General features: G+C 44.1%; 1 protein-coding gene across 3 annotated transcripts in view; it reads left to right on the top strand.

The window, feature by feature from the left end:
- KDM4B (lysine demethylase 4B) overlaps positions 1-21,484 on the top strand; it is a 174,323-nt gene that overhangs the window by 124,525 nt on the left and 28,314 nt on the right. Inside the window, exons 11-14 of one of the 3 annotated variants that reach the window (XM_084614389.1) lie at positions 1,486-1,658; positions 9,757-10,280; positions 17,048-17,168; positions 19,431-19,609. In XM_084614389.1, coding sequence (XP_084470515.1) covers positions 1,486-1,658; positions 9,757-10,280; positions 17,048-17,168; positions 19,431-19,609 — 997 coding nt within the window. Of the gene's footprint in view, positions 1-1,485; positions 1,659-9,756; positions 10,281-14,146; positions 14,779-17,047; positions 17,169-19,430; positions 19,610-21,484 lie in introns of those variants that run through there. The other 2 variants (XM_084614390.1, XM_084614391.1) reach the window with 2 other exon arrangements.

Here is a 21,484-nt window from a genome sequence, read left to right on the forward strand (position 1 = left end):
ACCACAAATAGCCTCCAAAACTTGATTCTACTTAACCAACTACAGAAGATTTAACTTCTAACAGAGTTTTGTTCATTTCTCTCTCTTCTGAGGAGGTGGTATGTTTTCAGGATCTTAGTGAAGAGAAAAGCTGTGATCCTTCTGGGTTCAGCTGCATGTTCAAGCTAATGAATGTCTTGCAAGTGTGAAGTTAACTTCTATACTTAGAGGGCGACCATATGGTTAGAGTCTAGCAATTATAAATTACTGTGCATGTGGATCAACTTTCTTCTGTAGTAATCATTCATTATTTCTCAGGTTGTTTTTTTTCTTGTATGATTTGTTGCCTCATTAAGAGCTCTGTTAACTTCATTCTACTCCAAATCTAATTAGCAGCTGAGTTTATGGACAGGCTCTGAGGATGTGAAGCTGGATTCCAGCTCCCGTAGAGTCTTGGGCAGATGCGTTGTCATAGATGGCATTGCATTCCTCTGTAATGTGGTGGCAGATGCAATGGCATGGAATGGGGACACCATATGGAAGCTGCTACTTTCGAAAATCTCTGCATGCTAAAATGATGATGAAAGTCACAGCTCTCTGAATCAGTCTCTGCTGATAAAGGGTTTTATTAGGCTCAGACCCAGGGTTCAGAGATCTATTTGAGATACTATTTAAAAACTAAATGAAATGTGTCTCCTAAACTGGAGAGACTCCCTGGTTTCATGTCCCTTGGCAGATAGTGACCCTGAGCAGCTATCTTCCCCTCTCTTGGACTTCACCAACCGGCCATTTCACTCTCAGTAAGGATGTTGTCTCCACTAGGCCTTTAGTGTCAAATTGATGCTTGATATTTAATGTGCTTCTTTAGTTAGCCTTCCCCATCACCTGTGAGCCCTGTTAATTGTACCGCTTCTGTTTCAAGTTTCTCAAAAAGCCATAGACTGTCTATATTGACTTAGTGCCTTAAGCAGTCCATGCCTTGCTTTTTAAAAATTGGTGGCACTTGGTAGTGTCTGATAGCTGGATTGCGTTCCTTTGCGGAGTACCTTCAGATTTCTGTAGGGAGGCAGACAGACATCTAGAAAGAGACGAAAAGGTGGAGTGCAGGCAGAGAACAAAATATGATACTTCCCCCCCCTACTTCTATAGAAAGTTTGCAGAAAGTGGGCAAAAGGAGCTTAGATTAAAAATATAGTTTAAAATTACTGTGACTAGATAGCATCAGTTTATATTAATGGTGAAAACTTTCTTGGGGAACCTTAGGGACTCCTCGAATTAATAGCTCCTGTGAATGAGTCTTAAATCTTGCATTGTTCAGGCTTACCTGTTCAATTTTAGTTGTCTGCTCTGTCCCTGCGGCTGTCATAGGCCATTGTTAGCCAGCCTGTGTTCTCTCTCCCAGGAAGGTTGTTTGGTTTCTGTACTGAGCCCTTTCTTTGCAAGACAGTAATCTTTTATGAACTGAAGGCTGTTTCTTTATGTGAAACATCATTTCTGCCTCTCCAGGTCTCACAGAAAAAGAAGTCAACCCAGAAGGCATAAAACGGAGGATCAGAAGTCTCTTGGGGAAGTCATAGCTATGGAGACTGCCCTGGAAGAAGTCAAAATGAAGGAGGAGCTGAAAAGAGGGCCAGACCTAGATGAAGAGGAGAGAAGTAAAGTGGCTGAGGGGGGAGAAGGTAAGGGTCATGCTCACTGATAGGCACATTGTCTTTAAACAGAAGTGGAGCAAACTGTTTCTCCAGAATGCATTTGTAAATAAGTTATCTAGAGTTTATTCCTCCTGAAAAAATCAGTGGAGTCTTTCCCTGTATTAAGTCTGTACTTTCTGAGGTACACCGTCATTTATAGTAGCAATTAATTTTTCCCTCTAAGAATGCAGTCCAAATAGCTTTCTTGGCAGAGCCTGGAAGTTTTGCCAAAGCTATTAGTTTTGTAAAAATATAATTACAAGAGTAATATTTTTTTTAAATATTGCATAAAGGAATGACTTGATACACTTTTTGTCCCCTCCTGTGAGAAGGAATGCTTTGTGCATTCTTATGGGCATTAGATTTCCCCCCCTACCTACCCTCACCCCATGGGAGGCTACAAATAAAGCTGATCTTAAGATGTGTGAGATCCCCAGGTGCCACAGGTGTGAGGGCAGAAATTTGACTGAGCTTTTTTCCTCCAATCCATCTGGTGGAGGGGAGAGTGGCTGAGCTAGCACAAGTCCCTGGGATCCCCACAGAACCAGCACAGGTTCCAAACTTTGCTTCAGGAGAGGAAGTGTTGTTTAGTCTGATCAGGGAACTGGGAGTCGAGACAAGGGCTGCTTTCCCCAGCTCTGCCACTGAATCTCTAAGAATGTTCTGGCAAGTCACTTAACGTCACTCTGGCTGCTTTTCATACATCTATTCAGTGGATGTGATATTTATTAACCTTGCAGGATTGTTGTGAGAAGTGTTTTTTGTAAAGTGCTTTAAAAGCCTTGTTTTAGAGGCATCATGTCAAGGAAAAAGTATATTGAAGGTTTGGCACAGCGTGTGTCCTGGCTTGCAGATGGTGAGTGATATGTTTCTCTCTAGATCACGTGATATGTGTTGATGCTCACCGTTGAAAAACCAAGTCTTTTCTTAGAAATCTGTAGCTCTTCCCACTAGGGGCCCTTTCTGTTTACCACTAAAGCAGTCTGTCTCAGTGCTGTATTGATTGTGGCAGTTCATGCTGCTGGTAAGCTTTTCGTTCACCTGACTTTTGAGGAACTCTAAAGCACTTAACAAACATTAATGGATTCATCTTCATATAATTTATACCCCCCCTTATTATTCCCAGTTAAATTTGGGGGAAACTAAGGCAGCAGAGATTTAAATGTCTTGGTGACAATGTCACACAGGAAGTCTGCGGAAGACCTGGGACTAGAACCAAGCTTCCTGAGGTAGTCCCATGACCTATTAGCTAGACAATGCTCCCTTCTGCTCCAAGGAAGATAAGATGATGTGGAATATTAGATATGGAGAAAGAGCAGCACAGCGTGAGTAGGTACTTCTTGTCACTCCATCCTGAAAATGCCAGCACTGCATTAAACTATACACTTGGCTCATGTACAAGTTTAACACTTACTGCCTGTAATAAATGGCCTGAAAAAGCTGATGTCTCGTGGGAGATTAGATGCAAGTGGCAGGGACAGATCTGAGATCCTTAGACTTGAAGAGAGGAGAGAAGAATGGCTGTGTTCTAGATGAGCAGATTTTTAAATCACACACTTAGCTCTGGTGTTGAAAACTGCTAGCTTAGAAGGGACAAACGGCATTTTCAAAACCATTGCAGAAAATTTGACAAGCAGCTAGTCTGTTTTCAGTGCAGTTTCAGGGGGCCACTGTGCTGATAACCATTGTCAGCAGTGGGTCAGTATCTTAGTGCAGTTTCTTAGGGCTTTTGAAAAAAGCTAAATACATTTGATTTTGCCCATCTTCTTGCATGCCATGATCTGCATTCTCGTACTGAAGCTTCATACAGATTTCAACTAAATAATTTGATTTTCCTTTGTTTACTATTGAAGTCTGTACAGCGTGCAGAAGAGAGCACCTGGCTGACCTGAGCGAGTAGTTGCATATTTTCCTCCCCTATTTTCCTTATCTCCTCCCCTATCCCGACTTCCTCATTTTGCTTTGATTTTTAGTCTGGTTGTAAAGGGATTTTCCATTTATACCAGAAAAGAGGAGCAAAGCAGCTTGGGAGGGGGAGGAGGAAGAGTGGGATTCTTCAGAGATCACTGGCAGCTTTCAAGAAATAAGTCTGTTTCATGTTGTTGTTTTGGACTTCTTGAATATTAATAGCTGTGGTTTTAAGGGCTTCTCACCCAGAAACTTGACAGTGTTTTCTCTTTGGCTTTTATGACTAAGCTTTATGTTAGTAATTTTTCATTTCAGTATCAATGCTTTCAGAATTTCTTAGCAGATTTCCTTGTGACTAGAAATTAAGGAGAGAGTGTTACAGCTCTGCTCCTCTCTCTGAGTGAGTTAGAAAGAATGTAACACATGTACCAGCAGGTGCTGTCTGCCCTGCTGTACGTGTTATCAGTGCTGCAGGGCTGGGATGTAGACTCCTGTGCTTCACAGGAGGACTCTGTCTTTTGAGGTGAAAAGAAGCAACGAGACAGGTAACTGTGAAGTGATTATATATGTATATTGTGCACCACTTTGCATTTAAAGATGAGACAACCACATTAATCCTATTGCATGTTGCAATTACTTCCACACACAGAGACAGAGACCGAGACCAAAGGCAAAAAAATTCAAGTTCATGCCAATGATTTGTTGTTGCCATGTCCTCTGGTGCCTGTAATAATACATTTTTATATATGTTCATAAAATAACGGATTAGGCAACCCTGCAATACCTGAACACTACCGTTGAGTCAGGAGCACAGTAGACATGTCATCTTGAATTATTTTATTGTCAGGTAGGACATCACTGAGTGTCACCCTATTTTCTTCCAGCTTTGTTTGGGGAGGGGTAAATAAAGTTCCTGGGATACAGTAGTCCTGTCATGTGATGCAAAATCATGTCTTGACACCACATCAAAATGTGTTAAGGTAGTGTTGACCAGCAAGATATTTCAGATCACTTTCTAGCATCCTTTGGGACAGACACCCATGTCAGAATGAAAACTCTTCTTTAAAAGTCAAATTTCAGTGCTGCTTCATTTGACCACACGTGGCTACTGGAAGGTGCTTCCTTCCCCTAGGGTTGAGTGTGCTACTCTTGTATCGCTTCCAGCTTCTGTTTGCTTGCAAGTTTGAGACCCAGTTGGATTCCCCCACAAATAATTTGAAGGGTGTAAACATAAAGGATGGAGAGGAATGTTTTAGGGTATGGAGTCCACACCAAGAGGTAATGAAATGAAATTAAGAAAGTGAAAATGAAAGTGACTGTTACTGGGAAGAGACAATGCAATGTCTCCATGACTCCTAGAGAGTCTCTCTCACTGTCGGATAGTCTCCAAAGTGGACAGATGAAAGCCCGATCATTTGGAACACTTAAAATGATTTGGACAAAACACTAGAAATCACTTCATGGCGCAATACAGCATTACTAGAGGGATGCAGTGGAGAAAGACTTGCTAAGTTTCTCCCATCTCTAATTCCTATTGCGGTTCTATGATTGCTGTGCTGCTAGATTGACGCATCTGTGAATAAATTGAACAACTGTTTTGTTAAGCTTGAACGAAATAGAAGTATTGCAATTGTTGGGCCTCAAACTTTCATATACTTTAAAATGCAAGCCTTGTAAAAATAAAGCTTAAGCTTGTGGTTATGATGCGCTACAACCAGATAACAATTTGTGCTGACTTCTATGTACTTATCAACCCCAAATTACCCACATTTAAGATCTAATTGGCTCCAGAAAATAAATAGGCCTAAGTTATACGGACAACTAACAATTGGACATGAAAATTAAATGCACGTCAATTATACAACTAGGGCAACCACATAAACAATGTGGCCCACCCTGATTGGTTGTTCTGTTCTAAAACACGGCCGTCCAAACCAGATAAAAAAGACGAAGGCACGGGACTGTGTGTGTGTTTTCGGTCATAAGGAAAACCTGACCCACACCCCCTAAACCGAAGGGACATGCTCTTCTCAACTGTCTGTACCTGGCCAGTGCAGAAAGCGGCTGACTGAAGGGTAATGTATTTTCGAACGAATGCAGGGTAAGTCTCTGGCGTAAAAAAAAAAAAAAAGTCTGGTCGCTCAGTATAATCTGCGTTTTGTATTAATTCGTATTCAGTGCTGGGCTTTGGTTTTCCTTTTTTTGTTTCTGCTGCTGTTATAGTCAAAAATCATTAAAAGCCTTTCTTAAAAAATAATTAGTAGTTCTTACTTATTTTATACAAACACCACTTAAGCTCATTCCATCTGTGTTGGATGGTGGGAAGTATCAAACACCCCGGGGTAAAATAGGGCCCCCAGGCGTGCCTCCTTCTTCCTTTATCTCCACAGCATCCATCTTATAGTTCCTTAAATTGTATTGTGGACAACTTAAAAAGCATTCAACTACAGCTGGGCCTGAATCGCTGCTGTTAGTGTCTGTCTCCAGTCTTCTGTGCCCGTGTGGTGTTTTTGGCCTTAGAGGTGTTTCTTAGTAGCAGATGAAGTCCGTACTCTGCAAAGTTCTCAAATGTGGATGCCTAAAGTTAGACTCCTACATAAGTAGCCTGATTTTTCAGAAGTATTGAGCATCTGTAATGGCCATTGAACTTGGGGTACATTTTCTACCTGCCTCCGCCCCAGCCAGCTCCCCTTCTTCCCCTCCAAAAATGAAACTACTATTGCATTTTTAAAGTTTTCATGTCTACTTGCTGTGCTATTTGGATCTATCTTCAGTGAATGAATAGCTACCCAGGGTCCCTACACTAATCCATCGTAATGAAAAGGTAGTGATTTAAAAATAAAAACCTCTTCTAAATCTGTAAGCATTCCTGATTAACAGACTTCCCCTTCAACTCTCACCTTGTTATTCCTGGATTCTGGTGTATCTTTCAGATATACCTGTAAATGACATCTTTTGTCTTCTTAACATTTAAACATAGGCCTGGATACTGGCTGCTATCAAATTAGCCTGTTTAGAAGTCAACAAAGCCAGTGAATGACTTTCATTTTGTTGCTGGGGTAGAGAATTCTCTGAGTGTATAGAGTAAATATGATCTGTTCTTGTGTGCCTGAGGAGAAATCCAATTTGACTTTCATTCAATGTGTTTTTCTCTCTAAGGAAATTCAGTATTGCTTTCTGTGTGATACTACAAACCAGTTTATCTGAAGTGCTACTTACACAAATACAACAATAACTATTTGGGCTGGCCTTGTAGCCATTTTTATAAATTAGTGTAAATAAGACCCTCAGAACACACACTCCTGGGAAATGTCCAGATTTAGATGTCCACCTAAAAGACTTCAGCAGGATTCTTACAGCTTCATCTTACTCTGCGCTTAATCATTTTTACACAGTATCACATTATTCAGTGGCAGCTTATCTGATTTTCTGCAGTGATCTAAGTCTGGCCAGTGGGTTTTGCTACTCTTTTTAATGGCAGATTCTGAGCTTGGGATTTGGTTGGTAACCTTCATTATTAGGGTAACATTCTCTCTTTCTCTGCTCCCACTTCTAGGTTGTGGTTTTCCCCCTTCCCTCCCCATCCTATTAGTAGGGAGAGTGACCTTTTGCCACAGAGTCATCCAGCCCTAGCAGCTGTAGTTGAAAAACAATCTTTTATTAAACAAATTGCGGGCTGGCATCGTCTGTGGAACATCTATTATTTACTTTCCTTTGTGTGGACTGATAACTTTATTCATGAAATGTGGGGAGGGGTGAGCATAGGAAACATAATTCATTGCAGATGCAATAAGGGAAACAGTCAAGACATCTTCCATCCTGACCCAGAGATGCTCACCAAGGCCCAGGAGGCATTTTAATCATGGCTGTTCTGGAATGCTCTGAAATCAAATTGGCCCAATCATTTTACAAGGTTATATTGGGAGGGCAGGTGGGGAGAGAGGAGAGAAGGTCTCTATTTTATGGGTGGTCCCTGTCTCTTTAGAAAAATATTGGGGCATCTATCTGCCCAAGGAATTTGTGTGCTGTCACTGCTTTGTAAGAGAGATGTGACAGCATGCAGATAAAATGAATGGCGGTGCATCAGGAGGGAGAGGTGAAAGCAAGCATTGAAAGTGCCCAGAACAGTAGCCAGTACTGCGATGGTGTTGGAAATAGATCTGGTTCAATGCTGTGTTTGATTCATGGTTTAAAGGACCTGGCGCGAGAAGCCTTTCAGTAAAGTGATTTAGGTGGCTTCATTTCCCAGGATTGTTGACTGCAATGGATATACAGTAATACTCACATGCCAGCAATGCTTTTACATGGAGGGGACAGTAATTGGGGATGGTTTTGAGATGGGGCATGAAATGGGATATGGAAGTCCTCCAAATACATATTATTTGAGTTTGTCAAAGGCAGAACTGTCCTTCCACCTCTGGACTATGACCCTATCAAACCAGAATCCTAAAATAGAAGCCTAGTTACATGTGACTTAATTGTGGGATTTGGGGGCCAAATGGCCATGTTTTCCAGCTTAGGTTTTCTCAAGGTGCCAAGAAGTAAGTGAGATGCTCAGATGTTTAGTGCCTTGATTCATACACTTCCTTAAGTGGGAAGGATTTTCTGACATTGGTATATTGGCTTCTGCTAACTATCACTTGCCCCACTGAATAGTAAGGCAAATGAGAAACCATGTGAAATAGCTAGTGAGGGAAGTACAGTAATTCCTCGCTTAACATTGTAGTTATGTTCCTGAAAAATGTGACTTTAAGTGAAACGATGTTAAGTGAATCCAATTTCCCCATAAGAATGAATCTAAATGGGGGGTGGGGGGTTAGGTTCCAGGGAAATTTTTTTCACCAGACAAAAAACTGTGTGTGTATGTATGTGTATATATACACACACACACAGTATAAGTTTTAAACAAACAATTTAATACTGTACACAGCAATGATGATTGTGAAGCTTGGTTGAGGTGGTGAAGATAGAGGGTGGAAGAGGGTGGGATATTTCCCAGGGAATGCCTTTCTGCTAAATGATGAACTAGCATTTGGCTGAGCCCTCAAGGGTTAACACATTTGTTGTTAATGAAGCCTCATACTCTACAAGGCAGCACAAATGGAGGGAGGGGAGACAGCATGGCAGACAGAGACACACACCCTGTGTGTGGGAGAGAGATTCACATTCCCCCTTTAAGTATGCTGACACCTCTCTAAATACACTGCCTTTTTAAGTATATCAGGAAGTTGAGACAGCAGCTGCAGACAGCAAGCTCTCTCTGTCCTGAGCCCTATCGTGTCCCCCCCCCTGCCCTATATGGAGAAGGGGTAAGCAGGGGAAGGGGGACATCCTGACATTAGCGCCCGCCCCCAGCCACAGCAAGCAGGAGGCTTGGGGAGCAGCTCCAAGGCAGAGGGCAGGAGCAGCACAGGGCAGTGGAGGGAGGGACAGCCTGCTGGGCGGCTGCCGCACAAGAAACTTAGGGGAGCGGGGAGCTGATGTGGGGGCTGCCAATCCACCCTGGTTCCAAGCCCCCACCGGCTAGTTCCAACGGGCTGCTCTTTCGGCAAGCAGTGAACAAAGCAGGTGGCTGCCAAACAATATTATAAGGGAGCATTGTGCAACTTTGAACAAGCATGTTCCCTAATTGATCAGCAACGTTAACCAGGATGACTTTAAGCGAGGAGTGACTTTAAGTAGAACTTTCCTTCGCTTAATCTTCTATTCCAGTGCTGTAACCCAGTCAAGTTGGGTTCTAGGATCAGAATTCCAGTTACCTTGACATCACTATTTCTGCCTAGGCCTGTGACTGGTATTATGTTAATACAATGTGCATGTGAACCTTGAAGCTCTCAGTCCAGTTTCTGGTGGACAGGTGTCTTCTGACCCAATTGACGTTCGCAGTGGCAGTCTCGGCAGGCAGGTCAAAAATTGAATAGGCCACTGGCACAAAGTGAGCTTCTGATTTCTAGAGCCAGTCCTTCGGCGTCAGAGGTGAGGGTCAGCATGGTATATCCTGCGTGGCCAATGCCCGTGCTGCACCTGTTCCAAAGACTATGGGGTTTCTATTGCCTGTCCTGTTAATCCAGTGCTTTCTGACCAACATTAAACTCATTTGTACGTGGGGGAAGGTGAAATAAGAGAATGTCCTGATATTTCAGCATGTGAAGTTGATTCTTGCCCATTTCTTTAACAGGAGACAGCAAGGTAAGGGGCCGTCCCTCAAAAGTAAAAGGTGAGAGAAAGAAGAAGCACCCTCACCATCAGCACCACCACCATCACAGTCATCACCTGCAGCCACCTCAGCCTCCTTTGCAGCAGCAGCAGCAGCTGCCGCCACCGCCGCCACAGCAGCAACCAGCAGGGGAAGAGGCACCAGCAGCCCGGCCACTGATTCCTGCAGCAGCACCAGCATCAGCCACGGCAGAGAAGAGCTTACCCTCTGCTCCCCTCAATATCGTCCTGCCCTCAGAGGTGCCAAGCGAGGAGGATGACTTTAAGCCCCGACCCATCATTCCCATGCTTTATGTGGTTCCACGGACCAAAAAGGTGGTCTTTGAAAAGGAGCGCATATCCTGCCAGCAGGCCTTTGAGCAGTTTGCCACACAAAAGGGCCAGGTTTGGCGGGAGCAGGTGGTCCCTTTGGAGCTCACTGTGAAGGAGGAGGAGAGCAGAGAAGCAGAAAATGCGGATGTTGCCACTGAGGTCAGTGACTTACAGGTATGTGCCAGAAGGAGGGCTTTGTAGCCCCTGCTGCTGATGTAAGTAATTATTGACTATCAGGAGACCAATAAATATTGCTTCCAGGGAAAGTCCTGGTGGGACCATAGTGTGCATCATGGGATCTGAGCTAGAGTTCTGTAATGCTTTGGAGCAGTGATTCTCAACCAGGGGTATGTGTACCCCTAGTGTTACACAGAGGTCTTCCAGGAGGTGTACATCAGGCTACTTTGTATTCCAATTGATTTATTTTATAACTATATGGTAAAAATTAGAAAGTCAGCAATTTTTCAGTAATAGTGAGTTGACACACTTTTTTGTATTTTTAAGTCTGATTTTGTAAGCAACTAGTTCTTAAGTGATGTGGAACTTGGGAGTACATAGGACAAATCAGACTCCTGAAAGGGTACAATAGTTTGGAAAGGTTGAGAGCCACTGCTTTGGAGGACGGACTTCCGGCCATGTGGGTTCTCCCTCTTTTCATCCCCCAAATCTGACTCTGCTGTGTCTATTTGAGCTTTTAAGGAACATTCCCCATGTTCTACAGTGGAACAAAATACCGTGTTCTGTTGTGCAGCATTGTATCTTGTTCTCTTGTATAGCTACGGAATATACTGTGCCCCACTTGTGCCTTTAGAGTGTAAGCTTTTCAGTGTGGGTCTTGCATCTTGTGCAGAGCCTCATACGCTTCCGGGGACCTCCCTTGCACCTGGGATAGCTGCAAGAATTGAAGTACCTAGATCCTCTGGAAGATTGATTGGTTCTATAGAACTTTACCCTAGCAAGGTTTTGATTCATCTTTGCGATGGCCTGTTGTGTGGTGGAAAGTGGTGCGCTGAACCTAAATCTAGGAAAAGGCTTTTGTGATGCTGGTTGGAAGAGGGAATGTTTTTAAGAATTTGCTGAGACTCTGTCCTCTGCCCCTCCTCCCGGTTTTTCAAAGAGATGCTAAGTCTTGGGATCCTGTTTGGCTCAACACTGGGTCTTGTCTGACCAGGAGCGACCAGTGGTGCAAAAGCCACCACCTTTCACCTTCAGCTTGCTAGGAAACTCTGCCTTTTTCCCCCCCCGGATGAGAAGCTTGCCACAATGAACAATGCCACAGGCCTTGTCTACACTAGAGAAACCAGTCAGTGGTATTTCAATAGTTGGTTTTATCTCCAGTTGCTCAGCTGCTCATGTGAGTATTTCCACGTTGGTCATGTTGCAGCAAGTTGAAGACCCCTACAGTTTTGCTGCTGTGCTGGTTGAAGTGCCATGCCCACTAGGAATATATCTGAGTTCCCAGTACTGCTGTCTGTCATCGTGCCATATTGGGTAACGTTTGCTAGGTATTGTGGGATGCCACTGAGGTCCAAGGACAGTTGTGGGAGGGAGGGGTTAAACTCCGAGTCTTTAGGAAACTCCAGTAATTGGCTGTGGGGTATTCCAGTATTTACCTTGTTGCTGGTATTATTTCCAAACTGTGTTTGGAACATGTAGGCTAGCGCAAACGCTCTCAAGTGTGTCCCTCACCTATGAAGAAAGGTTTATGCTTGAGTTTAGGAAAAGCTACCGTGAGGCAGCTGCTAAGATGCAGTGGATTGTTTTTCAAGACCTCATGCTGAGTGTTGGAGACCAAAAGAAGGGTACCTGGAGTCCCCTGTCACCTTGGACTTTCAGAGTACATTTCTCTGATTTATTCCTGAATGAGTTTCCAATGGTGGGGAGAGATGCTTTGGACCATGTGCATGAGCACAAAGCAGTGGGACCGGAATGTGCTTGTGATCTGGGATGTCCAGTGGTGACTGCAGAATTTCAGGAAGAAGAAAGACTTTCCTGGACCTCTCTGCTGAGCTTACCCTGACATTACAACACTAGAATGCTCATTTTTCCAGGCTGATGTAGGATTTCAGTGATAGCAGTGTGCAAGCTAGCTATTCCGATCAGCTATCAGACAGTAAGGAATCAGTTTGGGGTCCATAAGTCCACTGTAGGCACTGTTGTGACAGAGGTGCATGTGACCATGTACTGCAAGAGGCATGTGATCAGTGTGCGGGACGTTATAGCAAGCTTTGAACTGTTATTTGGTCAGCTGTACCAGTGCATTGATGAAACACAGTTGCTATCTCAGCAAAGCCTTTAACAAGAGGTAGCACTCCTTTGATGCAGATCACGGTATTTCACTGTAGTCAGTTCATGCATATCTGTGTTGGCTGGCCTGGGAGGATTCTAATGAGTCTCAAACTCATCCATTTTCTACAAAGACCAAAAATTAGACCTCTGTTCCCTGCAGTTGCATTGACATTAGTGAAATGGCTGTCTCTAATGCTATTCTGCATATGTGCTTCTTTGGTTTATGAAAACACATCCTCAAGGGAGTGGAAGACTCAACTACACCCTGAGGAAATGGAGAATATCAGTGGAGTCAGTGATAGACTGAAGGCCACCTTGCCAGAACTGTCTGAATAAGCTTGTTGTTGTGCTTTGCACAATATACCTGAAAGATATTTAAAGATGACTGGAATATACTGTCCTAGACACCTTGCATTCGGCCATGCAGATGTGGAGGCAAGAGTTACTGTTAGCAGAGTCACCAACAGGAGAGCTACTTGGATCAGGGATGCTCTGTGCACCTATTCTGAAAACAGGGCAAGGGATTACATTTCATTGTCAGTATGTCGTGACCTCTGTATTCATTTGCTATATGAAGATAATGAGGAAGGGAATATGTGTGCTCCCAAGGCAGATGGGTAGGTTATTTTTATAGCCTCACAGATTTTAAGGCCAAAAGGGACCATCATGATCATCTAGTCTGACCTCCTGCACATCACAGGCCACAGAACCTCGCTCATCCATTCCTGTAATAGGCCTATAACCTCTGGTTGAGTTACTGAAGTCCTTAAGTGAAGGGAAATCTGTTATACTAGTAATATACATTGCCTTCCCAATGCATTGCTGCATAGACAAATTCTAAAATGGCCTTAATGTATATTCTGAAATGTAATAGTGTATTAACTAGAGCAGATCTGATGCCCCAAGACCCAAACATATAAACATCCAAACTTAGAATGCTTCGTGAGGTAAACCTGACAAGTTTTTTTCATAGTTGTATGTAACACTGTTCGCAAATGTTCTCCTTGTCTTGAGTGAAAAGTCTCTGAAACAGCTGGGATCATGAGGTGGGAAGAAGGGAGCCTCCCAATGTGGGATATTTTCAGTGTTTTAAAATGCAGGATATTGGGCAGGAACAGGGAGTCCTATAGCAAAAAGTCCTAGAGGACACATCCCTTCCATAAGCCTGGGTACGCCTCTGTATAAATTCCCATGTCTGTGAATGGTGAGAGGATAGGGAATTACAGGAGACAAATTCCTGCCTCATATACCTGTCCATGTGTGGATCATCATCATGCTGGAGAAACAGAGCAAGGCCCACGAGTCACAACTTTTCCCCTTGCAGCTGGTAAACTTTCTGCGACTCTATCAGTTCAGCAGACATGATGTCCTTGGTCTTTGGCTTTCTGTCTTAGGCTGGGATGGTGGTAGTTTGGTGTCATCGCCCAGGTTGGTGGACTGCTTGTCTGTTGGTAACCGCTGCTAATAGTCAACCACTGTCAAAGGGTAAAATGGCGAGACAGCCAGTAACCATAATAACCCTTCACAGAGGCCTTGCAATGCAACAGAATGTTGATGTCTACCTCGCCCTTGCTTCCAGTTACAAAGTACGATCAATTGTACAGGCTGTCCCAGATGGTGAGCAGATTGCCTGTTGCCCCCCAGTATTGGGCTGCTGCATAACCCTGTCCAGGAGCAGTTTTGGGAGGCGGATGGGGAAGCGGGGGTAACTTTTCAATGACAAATACAGTAACAACCTTAACCTATTACAGGCTGCCCTACCCCTGGATGATATCACCTTGAGGAGGATTCCCAAAAGGCAGCGAAGGGAAATATTCAAGAGAGTTAGCGGCAAGCCGGAGAGATACGCTGCAGCTTTATTTTCCCGTATGGTTCCCCCTGATAAGCTGAGGGAATGGCAAGGCACTGTTAGCTATCGTGGTGGCAGAGGGAAATATGCTTTGCCATGCAATATGGTGGCCCGATTAAAACACCTTTTGTATAAGCGTTTCTCAGATATAGTGGCTGCAGACTGGAGGAAGATCAGGGCTAAAATCGACAAGTTGCTGGAGCTGTGATTGGCTGCACGTGGTGCCTGTACCTCTGACTACTGTGTAGCATGGAATGCCCTTCACTTTCATTCTTAATGCCATAATAAGGACAATGATGCTGCCTTTGAACCGCTAACCCCTTGTGCTGTAAATTTCAAAGCAGGCCAACTTGTGCTCTAATGTATGTGCCTTATACCAAAGAAAGCTGTCGATACTGTGATTACCAGTGCATGCTGTGTAGCTGCTGCTGGGTGGCAAGTGGGCTGGCAGATACAATAGGATGTAAATGCTTTGGCCACAGTCTGTGTGGTTTGTGCTGGAGAAATAAAATGCTTCTGTTTTTATGCCGCTTACTTTGTGGTCTCTTTGTACCTTTTTTAATTTGGTTTTATTTTTTGCTGCTTGTCCTCTCTTTTGGGTATGGCTGCATGGCATAGCTCTGCCACTTAACCTGCCATTTCCCCCTGGCCTGGTGCATCTGGCAGGAACTGGAAGATTATAGGGGGAGTTGGTATGGTAGAGGTGGGATTGTAGGGAAAAAAAGAATGTATAATGAGGTGGGGATGATGGAGCAGTGGATGTTCATGTTCTTGTGTAGCTATATCTACCCTTCCACAAACGCTAATGGTAGCAGCCATGTGAAACCCAAACATGTTCTTTGATTTTAAGCTGCTTAGAAGCTAGTTGTAATCTGGCAATGCCAGCATTACTCTGTATGGCCTTCACTGCCAAGGGGTCCTGGCTGACAAGGTTCATCTCATCTATCCTCTCCCTGTGTTTGAGTTTTCCTGCCTGTCATTTTCATCCTAGCTGATCCATCCGCCAGGGTTCCACTGCTGTCCACAGCAAAGTTGTGGTGGTGAGTCTTTAGCTGGAGATCTGGGACTTTTTTTTTTTTTTAAACACTGTATATGAGCAACATCAGAGTGACTTCTGTTGTTCTTAGTTTTCCAGTCGTGTCTCAAATCCTTGCCTTTCTCCTGCCATTGAGCATTTTGAGTGCTTGATGCCAGTGTGGCTAGCTGCTCATACAGACCATGGCATTCCTGTGATATGTTCCCAGCTGGGAAGGGGCATGTTGATTGCCTCACTGTGAGAGGGTAGTGTAAAGGTTTTCCAGGGACCAGGCAATAGAATACGAAGGCATCATATTTCTGAATTCTCTTCCTCAACTTTGTAGTGGGAATATGGTTGTCAGAGCCCTGTTAGCCAGAGAATTTCTCTGGGAACACCCCAGTATGATGATGGGATCATCTTTACAGGAGGGTCTTTACTACACTGCATGAGTGGAAATCAATGGAGATGGGACCAAGATGTCGGCTTTAACACCTGCTCACAATTTTGAGTATAATGTAAGAAAAGTGAAATTTGTTTTGGATTGGACACCTTGACTCAAGCCCTTACCGAACGACCCTGTGCAAGTTGTTGAATTCATTCTTGAACTTCATGGCCTGTTGTTGTTACGTGGGACAAGACGATGTCAACAACAACAACAATTGCAATCCGTTAGAGTTGAAATACTGTTCCAGAAGTTGCTTGCTCTGAAAATGACTTGTAATCAAACTCCAGGCAATGCTACGTGTATGGGTAGGTGGTTTCCTGTGAAGCTGATCCTTGAACAATGGCGTGCAGAAAAATGACCAGAGAGGCCAGTTTTGCAGTGGCTGATGCACTAAGGGACAGCAGTGAGACACCTGCTGTAGTGGAATGGGTCCACTTGGGTGCTCAATCAGTGGAGTTAGCATTGATTGAGACTTGCTACAAAATTTTTTTAGGGTAACTATCATTGATGCCCGGCAAACAATCCATTACAGCAAATTTTTGTGTGGATGCAAGGGCACGTTCCACCAATTGAAAGGCATTGCAATCTCATTTTGCTCTAGTGTAGACAAGGCCTTGGTCACCTCCAGAATAGGTGACTGAAACTCACTGTATCTGGGATTGAATGTGGATAAAATCCACATGTCCCAGTTTGTGCAGAATGCAGCTCCCTAGCTCCTCAATGGAGTGGGCCACAACAAGGCCATCCGGAGTGTAACCACTTCAAAGGCTCACTGCAAGACCGTACTCTTTGACAAAGCACTTTGATTACATCCAGCATGATGATGATGATGGGGTGTGGGTGTGTTTGCAAAGCTACCTTGTCCAGGGAGTGGAGAAGAGCAGAAAATTCCTTTGTAGATTTCAAGGATCTATACCTTCAGACTTCATTTGCCTTGATATTGTGGTGAAAGGCACGATGAAACTCCCTAGCGAGATAAGAATTTCACCCAAGGGAAGAATTTAGGTTTCCAGCTGAAATGCAGGCAACATGTGGCATGACTGATCAGACCTTTCAGAGGCTAGTGAAACTAGCAAACTCCATCTGACTTTGAGGCTATTCTGGGTAGAGAAAAATGTTGTCATTTACCTTTACCTGGCATGATCTTATGGGAATGTGTTGGCCTTATCTACCAAAATTACCTGTGGGGAGGTCCTTGGTGATCTGACCCAGAGGCAATGATGATTTTCTTGTGTGGGTTAAAGGCCCCATCCTGGGGAATTAGCTTGAGTTGGCCTCTGTTGCTTCCCCATTCTTCTGAATTCTGGGATTCCCATGTAACATGCTCTGCTTTGTTTCAGGCCACTTCTGCTTTTTCAAAAATGAAGATGGAGATAAAGAAAAGTCGCCGTCACCCACTGGGCAAACCACCAACCCGCTCCCCATTGTCTGTGGTTAAACAGGAGGCCTCAAGTGATGAGGGTGAGTGCAAATGGCTGTCCAGAATACTGATATGCCAGGGCTACTTGCTTAGACAGCCAGTGGCTTGTCAAGCCCAGAAAAATTGTTGGGGTGATCTTTAATGGGAAACCATGGCATGAGATTCTTCTGCATTTTGCTTAATCTGTGGAGGCCCCTGTACACTCGGAAGGAAGTGTTGCTGAATACTAAACCCACCTCTAGTTTGTTTTTCTGACTTTCTGGGTGAGACCTGTTAACTACAGGAAATGTGGGGGGAAAACCCTCATGGGGAAATTTGGGAGAATGCTCTGGGCAATGAGTAATTAAATTCCTGTTCGGAGACAGGCCGTGGGTGCAGTGGAGAGGGAGGGAGGGCGGGCAAGTTCTGTGATCTTACTCAAATGGCTACATCAGTTGGCAGATCAGGACTTCAAAATACCTGCCTACAAAATCACTTTCAGATGGCCAAGCTGTACTTAACACTTCCGTCCAAAGGAGGTTTCTGTGCTCCCTGGAAGTTCCTTCTGCTCACAGCTGTCATGGCTGCACTGCGAAGCGCAGGTAATGCAGTTTGGAGTCTTAGGCTATGTCAACACTACAAGCTCGGCTGTAATTCCCTTGCCCACGGACGCATACTTGCGCTGGCTCTTGGGTATGCGTTTGGCACAATGAAGCCATGCCTCCGCTGCTGCCACCAGTGCTACTGCAGGTACGCTGGTGTTTATACTCCTGCTAGGGTGGCAAGAGCTAGTGCACGTATGTGTACGCAAGCAGGGAAATCACACCCCTAGCTCCTACTGTAGGCAGATCCCTAGCCAGGGGGAAATACTGCATTTGGGCGTAGTGCTCCTGTCACAAACCTATGCTCTCCATAATCCTCATATGGAATTAGGTGGGGAGACCGTCAAAGGCTGAGGTCCTCGTTAGCAAACTGGGACCTAAACTTTACTGCGGGGCCCCTTGGTTCCTGTGGTCCTGCAGTGCAGCAGGCTTGAAATCTTGCAGCAGTTTCAGAAGTTTGTTTTTTTTAAAAGGGTGGTCTCCACTGAATTAAATCAGAAGATGAATAATACAATTGGTATACTATGCCTTGTGATAATTCTAATGATAAATTAATATTTTACTCTGCCTCTGATGGTTTTTCCGCATGCCCTATGTACTTGAATATGTAGAAGTTGTCATGGGGAAGCTTTGGTAGCTAGGTAGGGGGGAAATGGGGCAGAAGTTTAGGGTTGTGGGAGAAGCAAATTAGCTGGATGTTTCTGCTAAAACCATTAGCAGAAAAGTAGTGAGCAATCCTTGTATGTTACTAGGCTTCAGAGTTAACATAGCACAGAGCTGTATGGGAGACTCCCCACTGCTCAGAGCTGTTGCTTTGGGCTGTTTACAGACTTGGGCAACACCTACATTAGTTTATACTTAGTGCATGTATGGAAAGTTTTCATTGCACTTGTAGAGACTAACACTATTTTAAAATGAATACTTAGAAACTGGACCACAAAACTGAGGCAAGGATTGGATTCCACAGCTGCAGAATCATAGAATGCCTGGGGCCCCAGTCAAAAGTTAGTGAAAGCAAAGAATTGACAGAAACTAATCACAAACAGCTGCCTGTCAGACCTGTGCCAGAAGCAGATGAAGGTTGCTCAGCAGATTGCAGTTGATGAAAGAGGGTGGGGGGGAATAGTTGCAGAAAAGTGTAGACTAGAACCCAGGCTGAGCTTGCCTCTTGAGCAAGATTTAAATCTGTAGGTGGGTAAGGAGTGCACCCCGTGATGGTAGTTGAGAACAGAGTTGTCACTCACAGGTGGAGACTGGGTGATACTCAGACCCCTCTTGGGAGCTGGCTTGACCAAACAAATCATGTAGTTTCCTGAAAGATGAAACTACTGCCTGGAGGCCAAGGGATTACTATAGATCGGCATTGCACACTTTGAACTTTGGTTTAATTAGGGGAGGCTGCATGATCTAATGCATGGACACTGGGACTGGGAGTCAGGAGGTCAGGAAACTTGGGTTCTCTTCTTTCCCACTGACCTGTCATGTGAGCTTGGCCCAGTCACTCTCCCTCTGAGCTTCAGTTTCCCCGTCTGTAAAATGGAAATGATGATAGCTGGTTTTGTAAAGTGCTTTGGCACCTACGGATGAAAAGTGCTATAGAAGAGCTAACTGATAGTGTTTGTTCTTTAACTTCTCCGAAGTGTCACTAGAGTGTTTATTTTACACCCTCTTGCTGCATTTCGTCCGTACTGAAGACACTTCCCATTGCTCATTTTACTCTAGAAACGTTTCCATTTTCCGGGGAGGAGGATGTGAGTGACCCGGAGGCTTTGAAGTCTTTACTTTCCCTGCAGTGGAAGAATAAAGCACATAACTTCCCAGCTGAGCGAAAATTCAATGCAGCTGCTGCCCTGAGTGAGCCCTACTGTGCTGTCTGTACCCTCTTCTACCCTTATAACCAGGTAATTTCGGATACTGCTGCGGATGGGTGGGTCAGTGGAGGGTATCGCATATTTTAGTCAGATTAGTGTGGGTTTGTTTTCATGGTGTCGGTGTGGTGATCTAGGCTTTTATTGTAAATTGATAAGTCAGAACCCCGTGTGCCATAGAGATGTATCTGGAAATAGCAGAGACAGTGGGAAAAGCCTATTGGCTTTTCATCTTTCCTTGCATTAATTTTTAATTTTACTTAAGTAAAACAGAAATTCCATGACAAGGGAGTATGCCGTTAACCTCAGATTGTCTTGTGTTGAGCTCTGTCACAGAATTTTTGTGTGACCTTCAGTACCTCACTTAATCTCTCTGCCTCAGTTACCTTATCTGCAAATGGGAATACTGCCCACCTCAGAGGGATGGTGTGAGAACTGATGTGCAAAGGTCTTTGAGATCCTCTGATGGGGAACACGATAAGTGCAAATTATTATTATTATTAATGTTGTCTACACAAGGCCACCAGGACTGTGCAAAACTTGCCCTTCTCCTAAAAACTGGTGGACCACATGCTTTTTGTCCTCTTCCTCAACCAAAACTCAGAGCTTGACAACTTCTCAAGCTGAGTAGGTGCAGCTCAGGGGTCCCTAAAGAGAAAGCAGTCTCTGCTCTCTGTGGGTACATCAATACTGCAACAAAACAAAAAAACCCAACCCACAACAGAGAGTCTCATAGCCTGCGTGAACTGACTTGGGCTTGAGGGACTTGCACAGCAGTGTTAAAAAGAGCAGCGTAGACATTTCTCTGAGAGACCCCTCCTTCCTGGGTTTCTGAGCCTAAGCTCCTGCCCAAGCTGGAATGTCTACACTAATATTTTTAGCCCCATAGCATGAGCCTGCATCAGTTGACCCAGGCTCTGAGACTTGCTGCTGCAGGTTTTTTGTTTTTTATAGTGTAGATGTACCCTGAGACACTCTGTCTGATTGAAAGAGGAATCTACCTGGATCTGTTTTTACGTTTGCCAGGTTGTTTGAAATTTGAGGGTGGATTTACAAAATGCTGACCAAGAGTAATGTCAGGTCCTTCTGTGGTTTTGTCCCTACCTAGGAGAGGCCAACCTCAGTGCTACTGAATTGAACATACACTACAGGATCCCTCTTTTCCCAGGCTAATACAAGCAGCTGTAACATTTCAGTTACACAAGCAAGAGCAATGGTGATGGTCTCGTTTTAAAAATTAATGATTGGAGCCTGAGCTTAGTCAGGAGGCACTGTACAAGGCAGCAGAAAGGAGATATGCATATGTAAATCTTTATGGTGTCTCATTTGTTTTCATTTTCTAATCATTTGAGTAAATCAGAGATAATACCCAGAAAGGTTTTCTGGGCACGTCCAGTCTTCCTCGCTTGCCATAAGAGGCTGCTGGGATTTAAAGTTCTGGGAACTTCAGTTTAAGATGCAGATTTTCTTGGCAGTCATTGCCAAGCAAAACATTGGGAATCAAATCTAACCCTGCCCCACCTATCAGATGTATATTATAAATCAGACCACACAGGATGAGAGGCATCCAAAATTCATAAAGCCTCTCAAGATGTTAAATTCTTCTGTGCATGGCGTACACAGTGCTGATAACTTAGCTGTGTCTGGCGTAAATACCAAAGCTGTTCGTTTCAAGGGGATTGGAAAAAATAAGAAGTAACACACTGACACATTTGGGTCCTGTAGTGATTTACAGGAGCAGACATTAATACATACAGTGCTGCTGCACTTGCGTGTGCATCGAATTGGTACTCAGCGTGAGTTAGCCTTGTAGTCCTGTAGTAATAGGGTACTGTGTGTGTGTGTGTGTGTAAATATGTATGAATATATTTGTATTCAATGTAATGTGTAATTACCCCCACCCCCCGT

Source organism: Lepidochelys olivacea (assembly GCF_965140295.1).
Source record: "Lepidochelys olivacea isolate rLepOli2 genome assembly, chromosome: 25".
In the NCBI taxonomy this organism is placed as follows: Eukaryota; Metazoa; Chordata; order Testudines; family Cheloniidae; genus Lepidochelys; species Lepidochelys olivacea.